Source organism: Protopterus annectens, chromosome 4.part0 (genome assembly GCF_019279795.1).
Source record: "Protopterus annectens isolate FY-2018-M chromosome 4.part0, PAN1.0, whole genome shotgun sequence".
In the NCBI taxonomy this organism is placed as follows: domain Eukaryota; kingdom Metazoa; phylum Chordata; order Ceratodontiformes; family Protopteridae; genus Protopterus; species Protopterus annectens.
The window spans coordinates 1,980,878,998-1,980,897,439 of NC_056733.1; the positions used below are offsets into that span (position 1 = coordinate 1,980,878,998).

General features: G+C 35.9%; 1 protein-coding gene across 3 annotated transcripts in view; it reads right to left on the reverse strand.

Annotated features, from left to right (window-relative positions):
- The window catches only part of FLT4 (fms related receptor tyrosine kinase 4), a 1,292,248-nt gene that overhangs the window by 348,126 nt on the left and 925,680 nt on the right, over window positions 1–18,442 (reverse strand). For all 3 annotated transcript variants that reach the window (XM_044069598.1, XM_044069597.1, XM_044069599.1), the window contains exons 12-13: window positions 15,532–15,640; window positions 14,378–14,737 (exon numbers count right to left, since the gene is read on the reverse strand). In XM_044069598.1, coding sequence (XP_043925533.1) covers window positions 14,378–14,737; window positions 15,532–15,640 — 469 coding nt within the window. The remainder of the gene's footprint in view (window positions 1–14,377; window positions 14,738–15,531; window positions 15,641–18,442) is intronic.

Sequence of the window (18,442 nt, forward strand, 5' to 3'; positions counted from 1 at the left end):
ATGCTTACCATTATTTGGAAATCTGGTCAGCATGTGACCAAGATATTAACAGTTATATTTTTTGAGAGAAATCCTTCACCTAAGTTGTAAGCATATTCCCTTTAAAAACTGTTTCATACTCACTTTATGAAAACCCATAATGCTTGTCCAACTCCAATGAAAAAGCATTGTATTTCTTCACATTTTTGGCTTACTGCAATACCTATAAGGCTGATACTTCTGGCATCCTACACATTTTTGGAAATATTTGTACACAAAACAATTATCAAATATATTAAAACAAAAATTAAAAATATAGGCTTTTAAGAAGATTTTCTTGGAAGTTTGTCATTTTACATATCTCCAATGATTAGTAAAACAACTAATTTAATAATTATGATAATTTTCATTTTTATAAAGATATATGTTACATATATTGGCTAGATTTAAAAGATATGACTTGAAAGAGCTTTTAAAACATGGCACATAAAAATGTAAAATACTTTAAATTAATATCACATATTAACAGCAGTAGGTCCAATCTAGCAGATTACTGGAGAAAAATTCTACAAATTCTTATCTGCATAAATGAAAATTGGAAGTATATTCATTGCTTCATTCAGATTCCTCATGTACTTCTAAATTACTTATCTGTCAGTTTAATTTCTTCAAGGCTTTGGGGTTTCTAATACTGGTGATGGGAATGGATCCCATTCCTAAGTCAAAGTATGATTAAAGTTCATGAAATTAGTATTGCTTAAATTTTTGATGTTAACCAAAAGTGCTCTTGCAGAACCCACAATGTACCCAGAATTGACATGTTCTGCAATTCATATGGAGTTACATGTACCAGTAGCATATCTAAATAAGACTGTAAATTCCCTTTTCATGAAACCCATTGCTCCTACTACTATTGGAACTGTCTGGGTATCCTTCTTCCACATTGTTCTTGTTTCTGTCTGCAAATCCTGGTATTTTATGACTGTGTCTCTCTATACATAAGACACTGTAATCACTATATTCACCGGGTGTAGCAATTTTAATGATCAATGCTACTTTTGTCGTCTTTTTGTGAACTATTATATCTGTTTTTTTTCACATCTATTTTTTGAACTGCTGTTAATGGGTACGCCCTCCAAAGGACCAATCACAATACCAGTAGATTGTCAGGCACCTAGTATTACTGCTGCACAGGTTAAAACAGCACTGTCCAAGGCCACGAATACAGCTTCTGTGAGACCTGACAATATCCCTGGTTGTGTTCTACATGAACTACAGAGTAAACTGGCACCTCACCTGTGTGCTCTGTTCAAAAACAGCCTCACCTCAGGCTTTGTCCCTGCCAAATGGTGCACTGCTATATTTATCCCTCTTCACAAAGGAGGGGCAACTACAGATCCGGGGAATTATTGCCCCATTAGGCTGATGAGTCTGATATGCAAAGCTATGGAACACATCATCATAGACCTAGTAAACAAGGATATAGGGAATCTCCAAACCTGGATCCCACACAGTTTAGTTTTGGGAAGGGTAGATCATGCCTGCTCAACTTGGTCGACTTCTTTGAGTCAGTCACCAGAGCTGTGGATGAAGGAAAGAGGGTTCATACAGCCTACCTTGATCTGGCCAAGGCTTTCAATACCATTCCCCACTCAGGAATCATAGAAAAACTCAATAAGCTTGGCATCAACCCCTATATTACTAGGTGGGTTGCAAACTGGCTCACAGATAGAACCCATAGTGTGAAAGTAGCTTACTCCAAGTCAGACTGCTGATTAGTCACGAGTGGAGTCCCACAGGGTTTGGTCCTGGGTCTTCTCCTGTTTGGTATCTCGTACTCTGAAGTCCAGGCCAACACGAAGGGACTCTGGCTGACAAAGTCTACAGACGATTGCAAGTTGAGAGCTATTATTAACTTCCTAAGTGATGTTGATATTCTACAGAATGGCCTCACTGTGACCAACGACTGGTGTTAGAACTAGGGCCTTAAGCTCAATGCCAAAAAATGTGTCATCATCCCCTTTGGGAAAAAATGGTTCCCATGAATTGACACATTGATGGTAGTCCACTGAACACAGAAGACATTATAAGAGATCTGGGAACACAGGTTGACAGCAACCTCTCTTTTGATCACCACATTGCCACTGTGGTCAGAAAGTCCTTCTATGTGGCACATCTCATTACTAAGGATTTTGCATCCAGGAAGAAAGAGGTCATTGTCTCCCTCTACTCTTCCGTCATTAGGCCAATCATCGAGTACAATGCCCCATTTGACATGTACCTCACCAGACACCTACAACAACTGGAGAGGCCACAAAAGTATCTCACAAAGAAAATCCTAGGCCTTAAACACTTGTCCTATATGGACAGACTCAAAAAACTATTCTCTGTCTCATATCGTCTACTTAGAGGCGAGCTCTGCTTGACTTACAAAGCCATGTCTGACCCAGCTCTGTTAGAAATGCTACATCTAAAGAAATCCCAATCCCTCCACACCACACGCTCCAGAGACCTCAATCTCATTACCACAATTAACAGAACATGCTGGAGGGACAGGTTCATAATCCAGAGACTGCCAATGCTATGGAACAGACTTCCCATACATGTCAAGCAGAGCACCTCGCTGACCCTCTTCAAGAGAAATCTTGATGGGTGGATGGTAAACAGAAAATTCACTTCGGGGATAACACCAGTGACTCTACTCGACAGAGGCAATGGGAACTAAGGTCGAGTGGCACTATGCCAGTGTAATCCTATGGCTAGGCTTGTAAAGGCCCCAGGACTATTAGCCTAGTACACACCTATGAACCTATGAACATTTATCTATTTCAACAACATGTAGTTTTTTACACCCATTTCATGGATTATATTTTCTTGTATGGAAGGGTAGAGTGCCTGAACTGCGAAGTGTCTTTGAACATATTAATTCCTTAACACCTTACCTGAGGTTTACAATGGAAGAGTCTGGAACTTGCATTCCATTTTTGGATGTTTATATAGAGAAGTTAGGTGATGGTTCCTTAAACACAGGTGTGTTTAGGAAGCCTTGCCACAGGAATTCATTATTACATCGTCATAGCATGCACCCTGCCTTTGTGTTTTGGAATGTTGTCAGAGGGCAAGTTATGCTTGCCTCTAGGTTAAATCCCACCAATCAAGGATTTGCAGATGAACTATTGCATTTACAGGGTAGGTTAACAGACAGATCCTATAAAGCAGAAGAGATTCAAACAGGTGTTGAACATGTCAATTCAGTTAGGACTACAGTTGCTGCACCATATTTCTCTGATAGGGCTTGGGTTTTTATGAGTGATTTGGACAATGATAGAGAAGAGCAACATGTTGTTGACACACAGGGAGCTATAAGTAATTCTAAGATTAAACATGTATTGAGTTATACACAGGATATAAATGACATCAGGAACATTTTTCATAGATATTGGGGTATACTTATGGTTGATCAAGATTTGAGAGAAATAGTTAGAGATAGACCTCTGTTTACTTATAAAAACAGGAAGAATTTATAAAGAATATTGTGTTATCCTACACCTCAAGTCAATCAGATCTGAGATGTCCCTAACTGGGGCACGAAAAGATGCAATAGATGCAATTACTGTGAATACATAAATGCTGGTTCCCAGTTTTTACACCCTGTAACACACCATTGTTTTTAGTTTAAGGTAGCAGCTGATTGCCAATCTGAGCATCTAGTTTACTTAGCTAAATGTACATCATGTATGGCGTTTTATGTCAGCAAGACCGACAGACGTCTTAGGGGGAGAGTTAGGGAGCATCTTTATAACATACGTATTAGAGCCATGAATAATGCACTCTCCAAACATGTTATAGAGACCTCACCTACACATAATTTTAGTTTTCAGGTATTGCAGGTTAATGTGCCGAGCCGTAGGGGAGGGGACATCAGGAATTATACAGAGAGATGTGAGCTAGATTGGATTATTAGGTTAAGAGCAGATCAAAGACCTGGCCTGAATGACAAAATTCCTATTAAGCCACTTTTAAAGAACAGAAGGCTGAAGATCAAGTTATAGAGTGTTCTATACTTTTGTATTGGAGTTTGCATTGTTTGTTGGTACATATTACATTCTGCATCATATATGTATACGTATTTATGTTTGTTTTATACTTTTTTCATGCATTTTAGTTTTGTGCATATTCATACAGTTTTTTGTATGTATTTTTTGTATGTATATTTGCATGTGTATATATATATATATATATATATATATATATATATATATATATATATATATATATATATATATATATATATATCTATACACACACACACACACACACACACACACTAACGTATACACATATTTTAAGAGTTTTAATTTATTTTGAGGTATTGACATATGTATGTTTTATTTTATGTTTGAGCTGCTTTAATGGGTTAATGAGTTATAAAAGGAAATTATGTCATTGTGATGTCTTTTAAAATGGTTTAAAAGAATGCACCTTTTTTACTATTTGTTTATGGCTCGATAAAGCTCTTTTTGGGTGAAAGTGCTTGCCAATTTATGTTTTTTCAATAAATCGATTTGTGCTTGGAGTTTATACGTTTGTGGATTATTGCTCGCTGTGTCTGGACTCAACACATTACTGGCTACATGCGTTTAGTGCATGTTCCAGTTGACTCACAGCCTTGTTTTGCTCTCCTGCGTTGTGTTTGTTGGAATTATTTTGCTGTTTCGTTTGAAGAGCATTTACTTCCTGGTGACCTGATTGTTGGTTTTATTATTTATCTATAATGCTTTCTGTCTCATGTTTCCAATGGTTCTCAGCTACTTCTTTATTGTAATGATTGCACAGTCCCCAGTGCAACACTCTTTCCAAATTGTTATACCTTTCAGTATACAGGCTGTCTGCCATTAGTGTATCATTGCCAGCAACAAAATGTGTTTTCAGTTCTGTTTCATAGAACCTGCATTTGTCTGTTTCTCCCACATGTTCAATGCACTTTGTAAACCAATGTGTAAGTAGTCTACTATCCTGGGCAGCTAATATTAATATTTCATCTTTTGGTTTAAATTCACCTCTCCTTAACTATTCCTGTGCCATAGCCTGATTGATATGAGGATGTTCCAGGAGTTTTCTGTACTTGCAACTATATTTATGCATTTTCCACATTTCTTCCCTTCTCATCTGATCCTTCTCCTTATATTCTTTCATTTTTGGCACACTCATTTGCTGCTGATTTTTATCTACTTCTGGTTTGATTTTTCATTCCCACTTGACACCGATATGCTTCTGCTAAGCTAAGCAGGGAAGTAATCTTAGACTTGTTTGCATCATGTTTTAAAATTTTCACTATGTTTGGATCTGGTGAGGTCAGCAGATATTTATGCATTCCTACCACTGCGGCTCTATGCATATAATCAGTTTCTAGGAGGCCTATACCTCCTTCAGAGTGTGGAATATATAATCTTTGTATGCACTCATTTTTACATATGATTTTTTAAGCATGAAGCATTTTGCTTGTTTTCCTGTCCAACTGATCCAATACCTTTTGGGGCCAGTCAGTCATCCCAAAACTGTAAGTAAGAACAGGAAGAGCAAACTGGTTTGTAGCTTGGACTTCATTCTTAGATGTCAGGGCTGTTTTTAGTATTAATTTTAGTCTTTTAAAATATGCCTTACTGAGTTTTGTTCAAATTTGTTCATGTTTTATTGTTGATCCTTCATCAGTTTCCAAATATTTACACACTCCCTCCTGCTCAGTTTCCTTTATATCTCATTCCTGTCCCAGGCTAATATTTTCTAGGTGCTGCAGCTTTCCCATTTTAAATGTTGCTTTTGCACATTTATCTAGACCAAATGACAATCTTTTATCATCTGAGAAAGTTTTGTCCACTTCCAGTTGTGCTTTAGCTCCTCATCTGATGACCTATACAGTTTTAAATCATCCATAAAAAGAACATGAGAAGTCTTTGCACGTCGTTGTTTTCTGAGAGCCGAACCGTAACCATAATCTAGTCTAAGTAATCAGTTTAATGGATTAAGGACAAAAGAGCAGCAGTGAAAAAAGAGTCACCCTGAAATATCTCTCTTTCAGTTTTTATCCCTGGGGTAATAAATTGTCCTTTATCATGGCTTAGCTGAAAAGTCTTTTGCCACTGTTTCAAGGCTGCTGTAATGTAATTGATCAATGCAGAGTGTATCTTATATATCTGCTCCTTTATCCATGAATGTGTAATGTTGTCAAATACTTTTTTGCAATCTATCCATTCCATACTTAGATTCTTCTTCTTTTTACAATTCTCCATTAAGAATTTATTTAACGACAAATAATCCTTTGTTCTATATGACTTTCTTTTGTTACCCTTTTATTCTATTGCCATGACTGAGTTTTCTTCTAAATGACTATAAATGCTGTGGACATCAATTCCAGTATATAGTTTCTACATCATTAAAAGGAAAGCTATTGGTATATACTTTTTAGGATAGTATGCACGTTCACTCTTAAGGAGGAGTATCATTTTTCCTGTTAACCAGGTTGGCGTCTGTTCAGGGTGCGCATATAAGTAGTTTTTAATCAGAGCTAAATCTTCTGTAAAGATGTTAATACTTTTAGCCAGAAGTTATGTACTGCATTTGGGCCTGGGGGTTTCCAGTTACGAGCTTTTCTTAATTTTGATTCAATTTCTCTGGCTGTTACTTCATCCCATTTCATATCCTGTACATTTGAATTTCTTACTCTTTCTTTTACTTCTATCCATATCTTTGTTATTTTCTACAAGTTCTTCACAGATATTTCTCCAAAATGTGTCTATTCCTTCTCTTTGGGTGATTTTCTATTCCTTTTGCTTTTTTTCCAAATTCTGTCTATTTTTGTTGATCTGTTCCCTCTTCTATGCTCTTCGAACAGTGACACTTCTTTTCATAATTGCTTTATGGCTTTCTCTATGCAACACTTCCATAACTGCATTTGATTTCTTCCCTTCCTTTCCTTTATTGCCCTGTATTTTTGGTAAGACTTTGTCTATTATTAATTTAGCTACACAGTAATATGTCCTACTTACTTCTGTTATATCTCATGAATTTCTGTTAATTGTTCTGCTTACTGTGTTAATTTTTATCAGACTTCTAACATTCTGGGTCTTATTGACATTCTGTAATCTATTTCTTTCATTGATCTTAATATGTCTATCCCTCTCTATTAAATAAAGCAACTCTTCCCTTAGATCATTTTTGTCTAAACAGAGGGCATATTCTTCATTCTCTGTTTCCTGTGGTCATTCTACAGAAGGTTTTAGAACATCTTCCTATGACATATTCTCTTCAGCTGCATCCTGCATCATCCATTACTCTTTCATATGGGAACTCGTTGCCTGTCACTTCACGGCATTGACTGCGTTAGAGTTGGCACTGTTTCCTGCTCCTTCAATTGCTGTGCAAATCCAACTGAACTTTTGTATTTGTTTCCTCCTGAGGGCTCCAGAGTATCTTCATATGGCAAGACATCACATGCTTCCTGTTCCACTTGTTTCTCCTTCATTTGGGGATTCATTGTTCCAACATGCTGTGACTTTAAATGAATTGGACTTTCTACATTAAAACCTTCCCTTCACGGGTAATCCATGACTTGTGAAAATTTCCATATCTGAATGCCTTTGCCTGTATTTCTCTCCAGATATATTGGTGCTGTTTTTTGTATTGATTAGTTTTGCTTTCTCCTTTGTATAAATATTGCACAACATTAAATCCTTTTTTCCCCATGTGTGTATTTCTTCTTCAGATCTCCCACTCTCCTATTTCTCCTTATTTTGAGGACTCATTATTCCATCATATGGTAACATATTCTGTGTTAGACTTTCTACACTAAATCCTTCACTTCGCAGGTATTCCATACATGGGTCACTTTGCCTATATTTCTCTTCAAATATCTTTGGGGCTGCTTTTTTGTATTGTTTATCCTTTCCATACATATTGCACCATGTCAGATCTCTCTTTCTTGTCCATGTCCATATTTCTTTTTGTATCTTTCAGAAATCTCTAGGTTTTATTCTTTATATTTTTACAGTTTATCAGTTGCTCCTTTTTCCAAATGATCCAAGGTTTCTTGGTATATATAGTGTTTTTCTTGGATCTGTTGTATTATGTACATAAATTTGCATTTGAAGCTTCTGACAGCTTTTCTCGTGCAAGTAGTTTTCTTTCCTCTAATGTCACTCTTAAACTTTTTGAATATCTTCTGTCTGGAAATTCTGGGTTTCTTGAATAATAGTAACAATACATCATTTCTTTTTTATCCTCAGTAGTCCACTTTGTCATTTTTATGGCAATTTCTTTGGTCTGTCAGTTTTTGTAGATTTTGTGGACTACTACTTCCTTCTATAATGGGGGGCATCCCTCCCAGCCTGGTCTAACCCTATTGTAGGAATGTTTCAATGTCTTAAGGGTTCTACACTGTCATTTTTTCCAGTCCTGGTACCAGTACGCATACCATGATTGGAACTTTTTTATCCTGAGACTTGTGTACCCAGCTGTTTTTTTTAACCTACTTCTGTCCCTGGTGTATGCTATATAACATATAGTCTATATATCAGTCTTGTCTTGGTCAGATTTTGTAAAAACAGGGTCCACCTTGTGAAGGTACTCACCAAGACTTCAGGATGAATTAAATTCCAGTAATACTACTCTCCTTTGCTTGATGATTTTATCATCTGTCTGTTTGGACTCCTGCAATGAGTGGTTGTTTATTATGTTTTAGTGGTACTTCCATATTATCGCAACCACAGTTTGTCTGCATGGACTGCATTCTCAGCAACGTTCCATTCTCAATGAAATATTGTGCTGCTGAGAAGGCCATGAATGAGTGCATGGTTATAATACAGAACAGAGCAAGAAATCAGTCACTTATAGCTTGTACAGTTTACATTTTTGTGTGAAATTAAAATGAAAACCTATGTATCTAAAGTTATTAATAAAGATGGATGCCTGAAAGTGTGTGTGTGTGTGTGTGTGTGTGTGTGTGTGTGTGTGTGTGTGTGTGTGTGTGTGTGTGTGTGTGCATGCGGAAGTCAGAGGAGTACAATGAAAAGTCAACATTTAGAAAACATTTACAGTGAAACACACTAACTGTCAACATAAAAAATAACATATATTTTACAATACTTTCTCCCAATAATATATACAAATTTAATAATTAATAATAATATTAGAGAAACATCTCGTATTCATCAAAATGCTTACTCTGCAGAATCTTTCATGTTCAATTTCCTACATTAAACTATATGTTGAAAGGGTCATAAAAGAATAAGTCCTTTTACTGTAAAATAAAAAATAAAATCTATATTTTTAGTAAAAATGAAGCAATATAGTATAGTATAGTGAAATGTACTAAAATGTGGTTGCATAACAGTCAATCAATAAAGTGGATGCAATATTACTTTAAAAAAAGCAAGTCTTCTGCTTATGCTTTCAACGTGTTAACAATGATATCTTGTAAAACAAAACAAAAAAAAAAAAACACACTTGTTGAAAACATAAAACATAAGCAGAAGAGTTGAATAACAGCACGTGTTCTAACGCTCGCCAGCAGGTTAATTTATCTAGATGTTGAAATCATAAGCAGCAGGTTATTTCAATTAGAATGGAATGTTGCCGAGAAGAGAATGCAGTCCATGCAGACAGACTGTGGTTGTGATAATACATAAGTACCGTTTTTGTTTTTGTTAGAATAGGTAGAAACACAAGGTTATTGTTAGAACTCAAAATACTCAGGTTTTAAGTTTAATTTTATTATATACCAAATTCATCTCTGTTTATATGGAAATTTTCAATAGTAACAGTTTCACTTTCATATTGTTAATTACTTCACTGTATTAAATGTAAGTATTGTATGTAGGTTTTTGTGTGAGTTCCGCATTTTACTGTCTGTTTTTATATGCATGTTTTGTTTATTGCTCTTCTTTACTTTTTGTTTCAATAAAAAGTATCTGGGGAAAAATATACCACTTGAGGCAATGCAATGGTTCAGCATGTTGAAATAGAAATGGCAGATGGGATATGCATAGCAAACTACACATTATTTACAGCAGAAGCACTAAATGGCATTAGATCTTGGAACAGTTAATAGGTAGATATTTTTCATAATTAATGACATACATCTTTACCCAGTTTAATTTCTCCAAGACTTTGGGGTTTCTAATACCATGATGGGAATGGACCCCATTCCTAAGTCAAACTATGATTAAAGTTCATGAAATTAATATTGTTTAAGTCTTTGATGTTAGCCCAAAGTGCTTTTCATAGCACCTGTAATGTTCCCAGAACTGACTCCTTCTGCAGTTCAGAGTTATAGGTATAGGTAGCATATCTAAATATGACTGTAAATTATTATTCATGAGTCCCATTGCTCCAACTGTTATTGAAACTGTCTTGTTGACCTTTCACATTGCCCTCATTTCTGCCTGCAAATCCTGCTATTTTTTTGACTGTGTGTCTCTTGAATGTAAGACACTGTAATCAATGGGTGAATCAATTTCAATAATCAATGCTACTTTTGCCTTCTTTTCATGGACTACTATATCTGTTTTTATCACATCTATTTTTTAAACTGTTTGCAATGGGTGATCCCATGTGATATAAACTTCGTAATGCTCTGTAATTACTTCAATATTGTAATGTTTGCACAATCCCCAATGCAACAATCTTGCCACATTACTATGCCTTTCAATACACAGGCCCTCTGGCATTAATGTATCACACCCAGCAAGATGCGTAACTGTTTCCCATTCTGTTTAACAGAATCTGCTTTTGTCTGTTTCTCTCACATGCTCAGTTAACTTTGTAAACCAATGTGTACGTAGTCCATTATCCTGGGACGCCAATATTAACCTTTCATCTTTTGGTTTAAATTCACCTCTCCTTAACCATTATTGCATTTGATGCTGATCAACATGAGGTTGTTCCAGGAGTTTTCTGTACTTGTAACTATATTTATGGTTTTTCCACATTTCTTGCCTTCTCATCTGATCCTTCTCCTTATATTCCTGTATTCTTTCATTTGTTTTTTGTTTTTTTATTTTATCCAGTATGAGTAAAGAAAAGTATATGACTTATATGGGATTAGTTGTCTGCCTCTTTGTATTGAGTGCTGCAATAAGTTTGAGTTGTGAACTGGATAGAGTGCAATTTCTTTATTTTATTTTCATTTCATCACAGATCCGACTGCGTTTAGAACGTCTTTTCCATGTATAATGGGTGGGAAAACTCCATTGGTAAAATATAATTCAAGAAACAATGTAAATAACACAGGTAGATTAAACATTAGTGTCATCTTTGACAGTGTAGAACTTGAAAATGATACACAGTAACACTGAATTGGTTCACATTACATAAACACATAGCAAATAAAAGCATGCATTCACACTGCTACAATCATAAAATCATGTTGAAATGGAATATACTATATACGAGCATTTCCAGTGGAAATGCTGTAAACATGGATATGCATAATTGAACATATAAATTAGGCAAGTTATTCAGTTTGACTTAGGGTTACATATCCTTTAGGAGGTAGAGTAGTAGGTTATAGGTATAACATTGCTAGTTGCAGACAGTAGTGTCAATAAGTGTTAGTCTAAGAGAGGAGATACCACAGAAGTTACAAGACACATACGCTGTTAATATTTTATTTACAATTGAGTCTTCACTGTTTATTAGTAAAGCTCATCTGTTTTGGGGAGTGACAGAACTGAGAGAGAGTGGTGGTAAGGGAGAGGGCTATTTGTGTTGGAGTCAGCCTGGTGAAGAGCAAGATTATACCCTGGTGTCCTAGAGGTGGTCTTTTAGCTGATCTTGGAAAGTGGACAGGTTGTTATTGAGTCATAGTGTTAGAGGTAGGGAGTTCCATAGCTCGGGTATGTGGATGGAATAAAGGGCTCCCCCTACTGAGGTACTAGCTTAGTGAGTGGATAGTAAGGCTTTATTTATTATTCTTAGGGATGATAGGTTTGGAGGACACCTTTTTTGCTGGGGCATGCGTTGGGTTTATGTAGAAGGATATGAGCTGCAACCAGTTTTGAGTAGCTGATGTGATGAGGTAGCTCTGGACAGCTATGTTTTCCAGGCAATGCAGTGATGAGCTTTATAAGAGAAGTTGCAGGAAAACTTGGCAATTTTGTTGTAGCATTGTTACAACTAGGAAGTTTGGTTGGCATGGAGATTTACAAGTATAGGGGAGTCATAAAGTAGTGTTCGTACTAAATAGGTGGGTGATATAGGTTTTCTACTAATCAGACAACAAATGAATAAAACATATACTTGCATTTTTATTTCTGCTAAATAGACATATTGGCAAGAAAGAAAATAACGTAATTTATAACAACAGTATCAGAAAGTGGCCATACTTAAAAACTTAATAACCTCTACATTTGGTTCAGCAGCTTGATTCACTCATACACCAAAAGAGAAATCAAAATGACCACTCTCTAGTAATACTACGTGAGCAAAGGATACACCAAAATCTGCCACAAACTAAAAGGCTCAACTGTCTTTAAGTCAATACGAATGCCATTTAACCATAAAATGATAAGCACAAAAGAAGCTTAGATTTTGTTAAAACTACTCAGAAAAGGAAGAAACCTCTAAGGAATGAAAAAAACTATGCCTCTACTTAAAACATATAACAAAGAAAACAGAAATGATGCATGTGGGAATTTAAATTCTACATAATGTAAATGCAAACCAAATGCAATGAAAATGGCTCTATCCACAGCAATTGAAAACACATTAGTTTTCAAGGAATGCACACAGAAGTGTGAAGCATAAAGCCATAAACAATTCAAATGATTAGTAAGGACTGAAAAACATATCATTAATAGTAGGATGACCACATGGGAACACAGAAAGATAAAACATTAAAACCCTCAAGCACAGCATGCATTCAATGTTACAATAAAATATAAGGCAGACAAAATTAAGGTGACTGACAAAAAACAAAATACTTAAAATAAATAAAAATAAAGAAAGAAGCAAAAGATACACAAATGACTAATAAAGAAATAAATGCACAGTGCCTCCTCTTCCAGTCCACAAACAACATGGAAGGCGTAGTGTACCACAATCCAGACTAAGTCACTAAGAGACTAAGGCACAAGAGGAATAAATAATAAACCAAATAATGCAAACATTAACAATTGATGAAGTAGCCAAAATATAACTGGGTGTAAGAAAAATTTAAAATATATGGAATGCACCAGCAAAAATGTTCTGACTTATTTCCCATCTCCTATCTCTGTGGCTAAAACATATCTGCATACCAATGAATTAGACATCACTAAAATAAAGTAACCAAGCCAAGTAACGCTAGTACTAAATCACATTAACTAAAATTGCTAAACTGAGCTTTGCTAGCTGACAAACAGTACCACAAACTGCCACTCAACCAGAAACAGTTAGACGCAACTCAGCACTAGGATGCCTCGCACAGGAGTAAAGTTATTGGGACATGTCTGTTTTTTGTAAGAGTTTCAATGATTAGGACAATTAGCAAGGCAAGTACTTGCAACTATTATATGCACATTCGTACTGTATTGCACATCACCACAAACCCTCTATGATAAGCATAGCATTTCTCAGATGGTATGGTACTGTTTGGCAAGTCAAATCCAGTAGTAAGAGTTCAAGGCAAGCCTGTTGAAGCCCAGCACAGCCCTGGAACATACCAAATTTAAAGCAGTCACAATAGCATAGAGGACAGTGAAAGTCTGCTAAGTAACCAATAGTAACTCAAGCTCAGAAACATATGCAGTAGCTCGTACTAGGACTGAAATAGGTAGACTTGTTTCAGATGCAAAAATGACCACAGCAAAAACAGGGCTGCTAAATCAGCCCTTGTATACACTATAGTATAAACAAAAGACACTTCGCAGATGGTGCAAGTCTGTTTTCTGAGTCAAATCCAGAACAAGTTTTTTGTGGTGCATCTTGGTAAAAGAGAGCCTGGAACAAGAGTTTAAAGCAGATAATAACAGTATACAGATCAACCACAAAAAACACTGCTATGTCACCAATGGCAATTCAGGCAGAGCAACAACGGTAGCTTCTTTTCTTGCATGGGAGGTATCATGTACACCAGTTTCAGATGCAAAAATTACTACAGTTCAAAACATGTTTAAATCAGCATTAGCATCCTCTATTGTATAAAATAAGTCTCATTTTGTAGTCCAATGTTTGATTTCCACAGTCATTTTGCCTACTGTATGATTCTGAGGAAGTGAATTAACTAGATGGTGCCCTAGAGTTCAGTCTAAAAAAGGTCCATGTGAAACATTCTGTACCTTCTTTACTTTAATTAATAAGTATAAATAAATAAATAGACAAATATAACCAAATAATTTATTCTTCTTTCAGCATATTTTCTTACCTTGTACAGAGACGTATTTTATGTGGCAGTGTTTCTCTCCTGTTCTTTTATTCTGCACTACACACACATAATTGCCTTCTTCTTCCAATGTGATTTTAGGAAACCTGAGAAGCAGGCTTGCATTATTGGACTCTTGATAGGAGAGGGATTGTTTACGCATATTGTCTGCATATTTATATATGCTCTTACAATCCAGTGTCAGAGTGTCATTGTCTTCATCTTGAAGTTTCTCAGGATTGAGATAATACCATTGCAGATTCACATACTTGAACATGTCAGCATTGCAAGTTAAAGTGACATTCTGACCCTCAATGGGCTCTTCTGAAGGGTATAGCTTGATAAGAAAGCCTTCTGGGATGGCTGGATAGATTCAGAAAATAAAGCTAATCAAAAGTCTAGTAAGATTTCATATCAAAATTGCTACATTGTTACATGTTGTTACAATTAATGCCATTGTCGGTTGCGCACATTTCAAACCAAGATAAATCAGAAATTAAAATAATATTTGTAACTGCCGACTTGCTAGTCAAAGGCCCAAAAATGCCTCAAGGACGTAGTGCACATTGTGGTTTTGCACATGATGGACATGGAATTATTCCATTTGGTATGCATAAGCTTCAGTCCCAAGTGCCAGAAGCCACAGTTTAAACCGGATGTTTTGTAATCTAACTTGTATCATCTGAGGACTCTTAACAGGACTATGCCAAAACCAAAGCACAAATGTTATGGCTAGAAGAAACTGCGATAACTTCAGCTAAGGTATCAGACAACAGTATGAGAGCAGAGTCTGCATTTTTGAGAAGAGGGGCTACATTTGCAATAAAAAATATACAATTGTAATTCAAGCAAGGCATGGTATGCAATCTTACATCAGGTCAGCTGTATTGGCACATTTTTATAAGGCAATATATTACCTAAATGCTTATGATTGACATCTCAAGTATAAAATGTCAAGAAAATGTAAAACTCTTTTCTTTACAAAGACATTCAGGAGATTACTTTAGCAAAACGGTATAGCAATAGTAGTATGGAAAGGCAGTGCAGGACTTCTTAATTAACTGTACAGAATCAATGCACTTACAACTGTACAAAATCAATACACATCTTCAGGTAAGTGCATCTAAGAGCCTAGATGTCTAATAATTTGCACTTACTGGTCACATAGAAGTAGATGAGCCATTCATCTCTGCCCACTTTGTTGAATGCTGAGCACTTGTACACAACCGAAGAGTTGGCTTCCTGTATCACCAGCCTGCTGACTGTCTGTTGAATAAAGTGATATGATTAAGCTGATACAAGCGTAGAGTGAAAAAGTTTGCTCTTCTGATCCAGCTTTGGCAGTGAATAGTAATAATAATAATAATAATAATAATACTAATAATAATAATACTAATAATAATAATACTAATAATAGTAATACATGAGTAAGTGAAACATTCAGAGCTTATGCACTGAGAGTAGTTATCACCTTTCTGTGCATCATAATGCTTGTTGTCTGACCAGAGCCCAAAGATACAACCCAGGTGATATTCTAAACTACAAAGCTGGCATTCACTAACTCTGCTTTGTGTAACTGAGAACTACACTCATTGCTAGAAACACTAGTAACACAATGTGCTACTGAAATGCTAAGCATATCATGAATGCTACAAAGACAACATAAAATGCGGTACTGTTCAGGAGTCTGCTGGGCAGAAGATACCATCCTCTACAGAGAACCTGTGATCAGCAGGTCCAAAATACTAATTTGCAGCTGGTACCACTGTGCATGTGATGTGCATACAGCAAGTAAGGTACTATATGTCTTACATAATACAGTAACACTCACTGAAGCAATGCAGGACTAAGGGAGACATATGGAAAAAAACACACCTGACTGCAGCAGCTGTCCACCTCCCTTACCATGTGTTACTAACAGAGAAGATAAGGGAGTGGTACAAAGATTCCTGAGACTACAGTGCTGGTCTTTATGGCAAACTGGAGGAAATATGGCCTTGTATAGCACTCTGTGACCTCTGTAAAACTCAGCAGTATAGTTAGCACAGCAAATCAAAATGCTAATGTTCTTTTCAGAGTTTCAGTACTCAAAATGTCTAAAACCGGATACTTCAATCTGTGAAATGGAAAACGGTCATTGGAATGACTTTTATGAATCAGTCACCCTGCCAACAGCCGTCCACCACAAAACATGATTTGTATTGATTTGCTGTGCTCCCAGGTTCTTCATGAATTACAACCAAATTTCATTCAGTCTTATAGACACACATGGTCACCTCTTTCTTATGACCATGCATCTAAGACTCTTCCATAGCGGCATATCTATCCAGTACTTTTTCGGACAGCAGACAGTTCTTACATGGTGTAAAAACATTCAGATCCCCATGCAAGAGATGCATTTCTCAAACTCATATAACTACCCCAAGGTTTCAGAATATCCATGATAAGTTGTAAACCCTCCCATCAAGCCTGTTCAGTGCATCTGTGTCATATGAGCTGACTTTGGAAAGAGACTGTGACAGAAGGACACCCCTCATAACCATTTACTGTTTTCATTAAAACACATGAGGTACGCATGACCTAATTAAAATCATTTTAGTTTCTAGAAATGTATTGATGAAACACTGGATGAACAAGAGTACGCACTTGTTACTGGGAACATATTTCACTAACATAGTAGAAAACAATATTGTAAATGTAAAGAAGGCATGTATTAGGGTGGGTGCAGTGTAAAAATATCAGGACAGTGTGATGATAATAAATATATAGCTGCTGCATATTATAAATATATATATATATATATATATATATATATATATATATATATATATATATATGCACATACACATGCTGCATATGGTTTAGTAAATTTGTTGATGATGCCAGTGTGGGGGAAGTTGTGACAGATTTAGTAGATCAATCTAGATTGCTTCAATACTTGGATAGGGTTGCATATTGGAGGAGTAATATGGATCTTAATGTTAAGAAATCAAAGACCGTCCACTCCATTGTCAATAACTGAAGGTACCCATATATGATAGTCAGTAAGCGTATCCATATGGATGATATGATAAAGGATCTTGAACACATTGCAGATAAAAGACTGTATCTTGATGCAAACCTATGAATAGTAATAGGGAAAATGTTCTCATAGCATATCTTCAGGTAAGCTGACAGGCTACCGTCTATATACAACGCTTTAATAAGACCTAATATTAAATACTGCATGGCAGTATGCAATTATAATTTTGCTCAGATTCATAGTTTGGAAAGAATCCAAACATTCTTCACAAAACAAACTGTCAAGATATGGCGCCTTATAAAAACTAGAGTTCCAAAGATGCATTTTTACATTATGTTGTATGTCAGTAAGATGTGACCTTATCTTGATTTTTAATTGCAAACATAATAATAACATGGCAGCAACAATGGAGATTGATTTTAATAATCATTAGCAGTGTGCCAAGAGTCGTTGTATTTGTTGAGGTGCCAAGGGTAAAAATGAAACTGATTATGAACAGTTATAAAGCATTTCCATAATGTCTCCAATATTTTATTTCACTACATTCGCAACAAAAAATGTCTCTCCTTTATTATTTAATTCTCAACTTCTACAATACGATTGGATACCATTGAAACATCTTCCACTTGATAGTGCAGCTCAGTGCTTAAATACCTCCTTCCTTCAAATACTTAATGAACTAGCCCCCATAAGATAAATATGCACAAACTCAAACAGACTTCCCTGGCTATCAAAAGACACACTTCATTTACTAAAACAAAGAGATAGAGCCTGGTCTCACTATCAGAGTAGTAAAACTAAAAAAAACTCACTACCAACCAGCAACTTAGAAATCAAACTAAAAAACTAATTAAAAAGGACAAAAAAAAAACTACTTCCAAGCAAAACAACTAAAATACCAGAACAATTCTAAAAGATTCTAGGAAACAATTAATCTCCTTCTCAACCCAGGAAAACCCACTACCCCAGCCCCAACACTGACCAATCAAAATGAGGCCATAGCCACTCAATTTAGCTCCCAGTTTATTAACTCAATTACCTCCCTA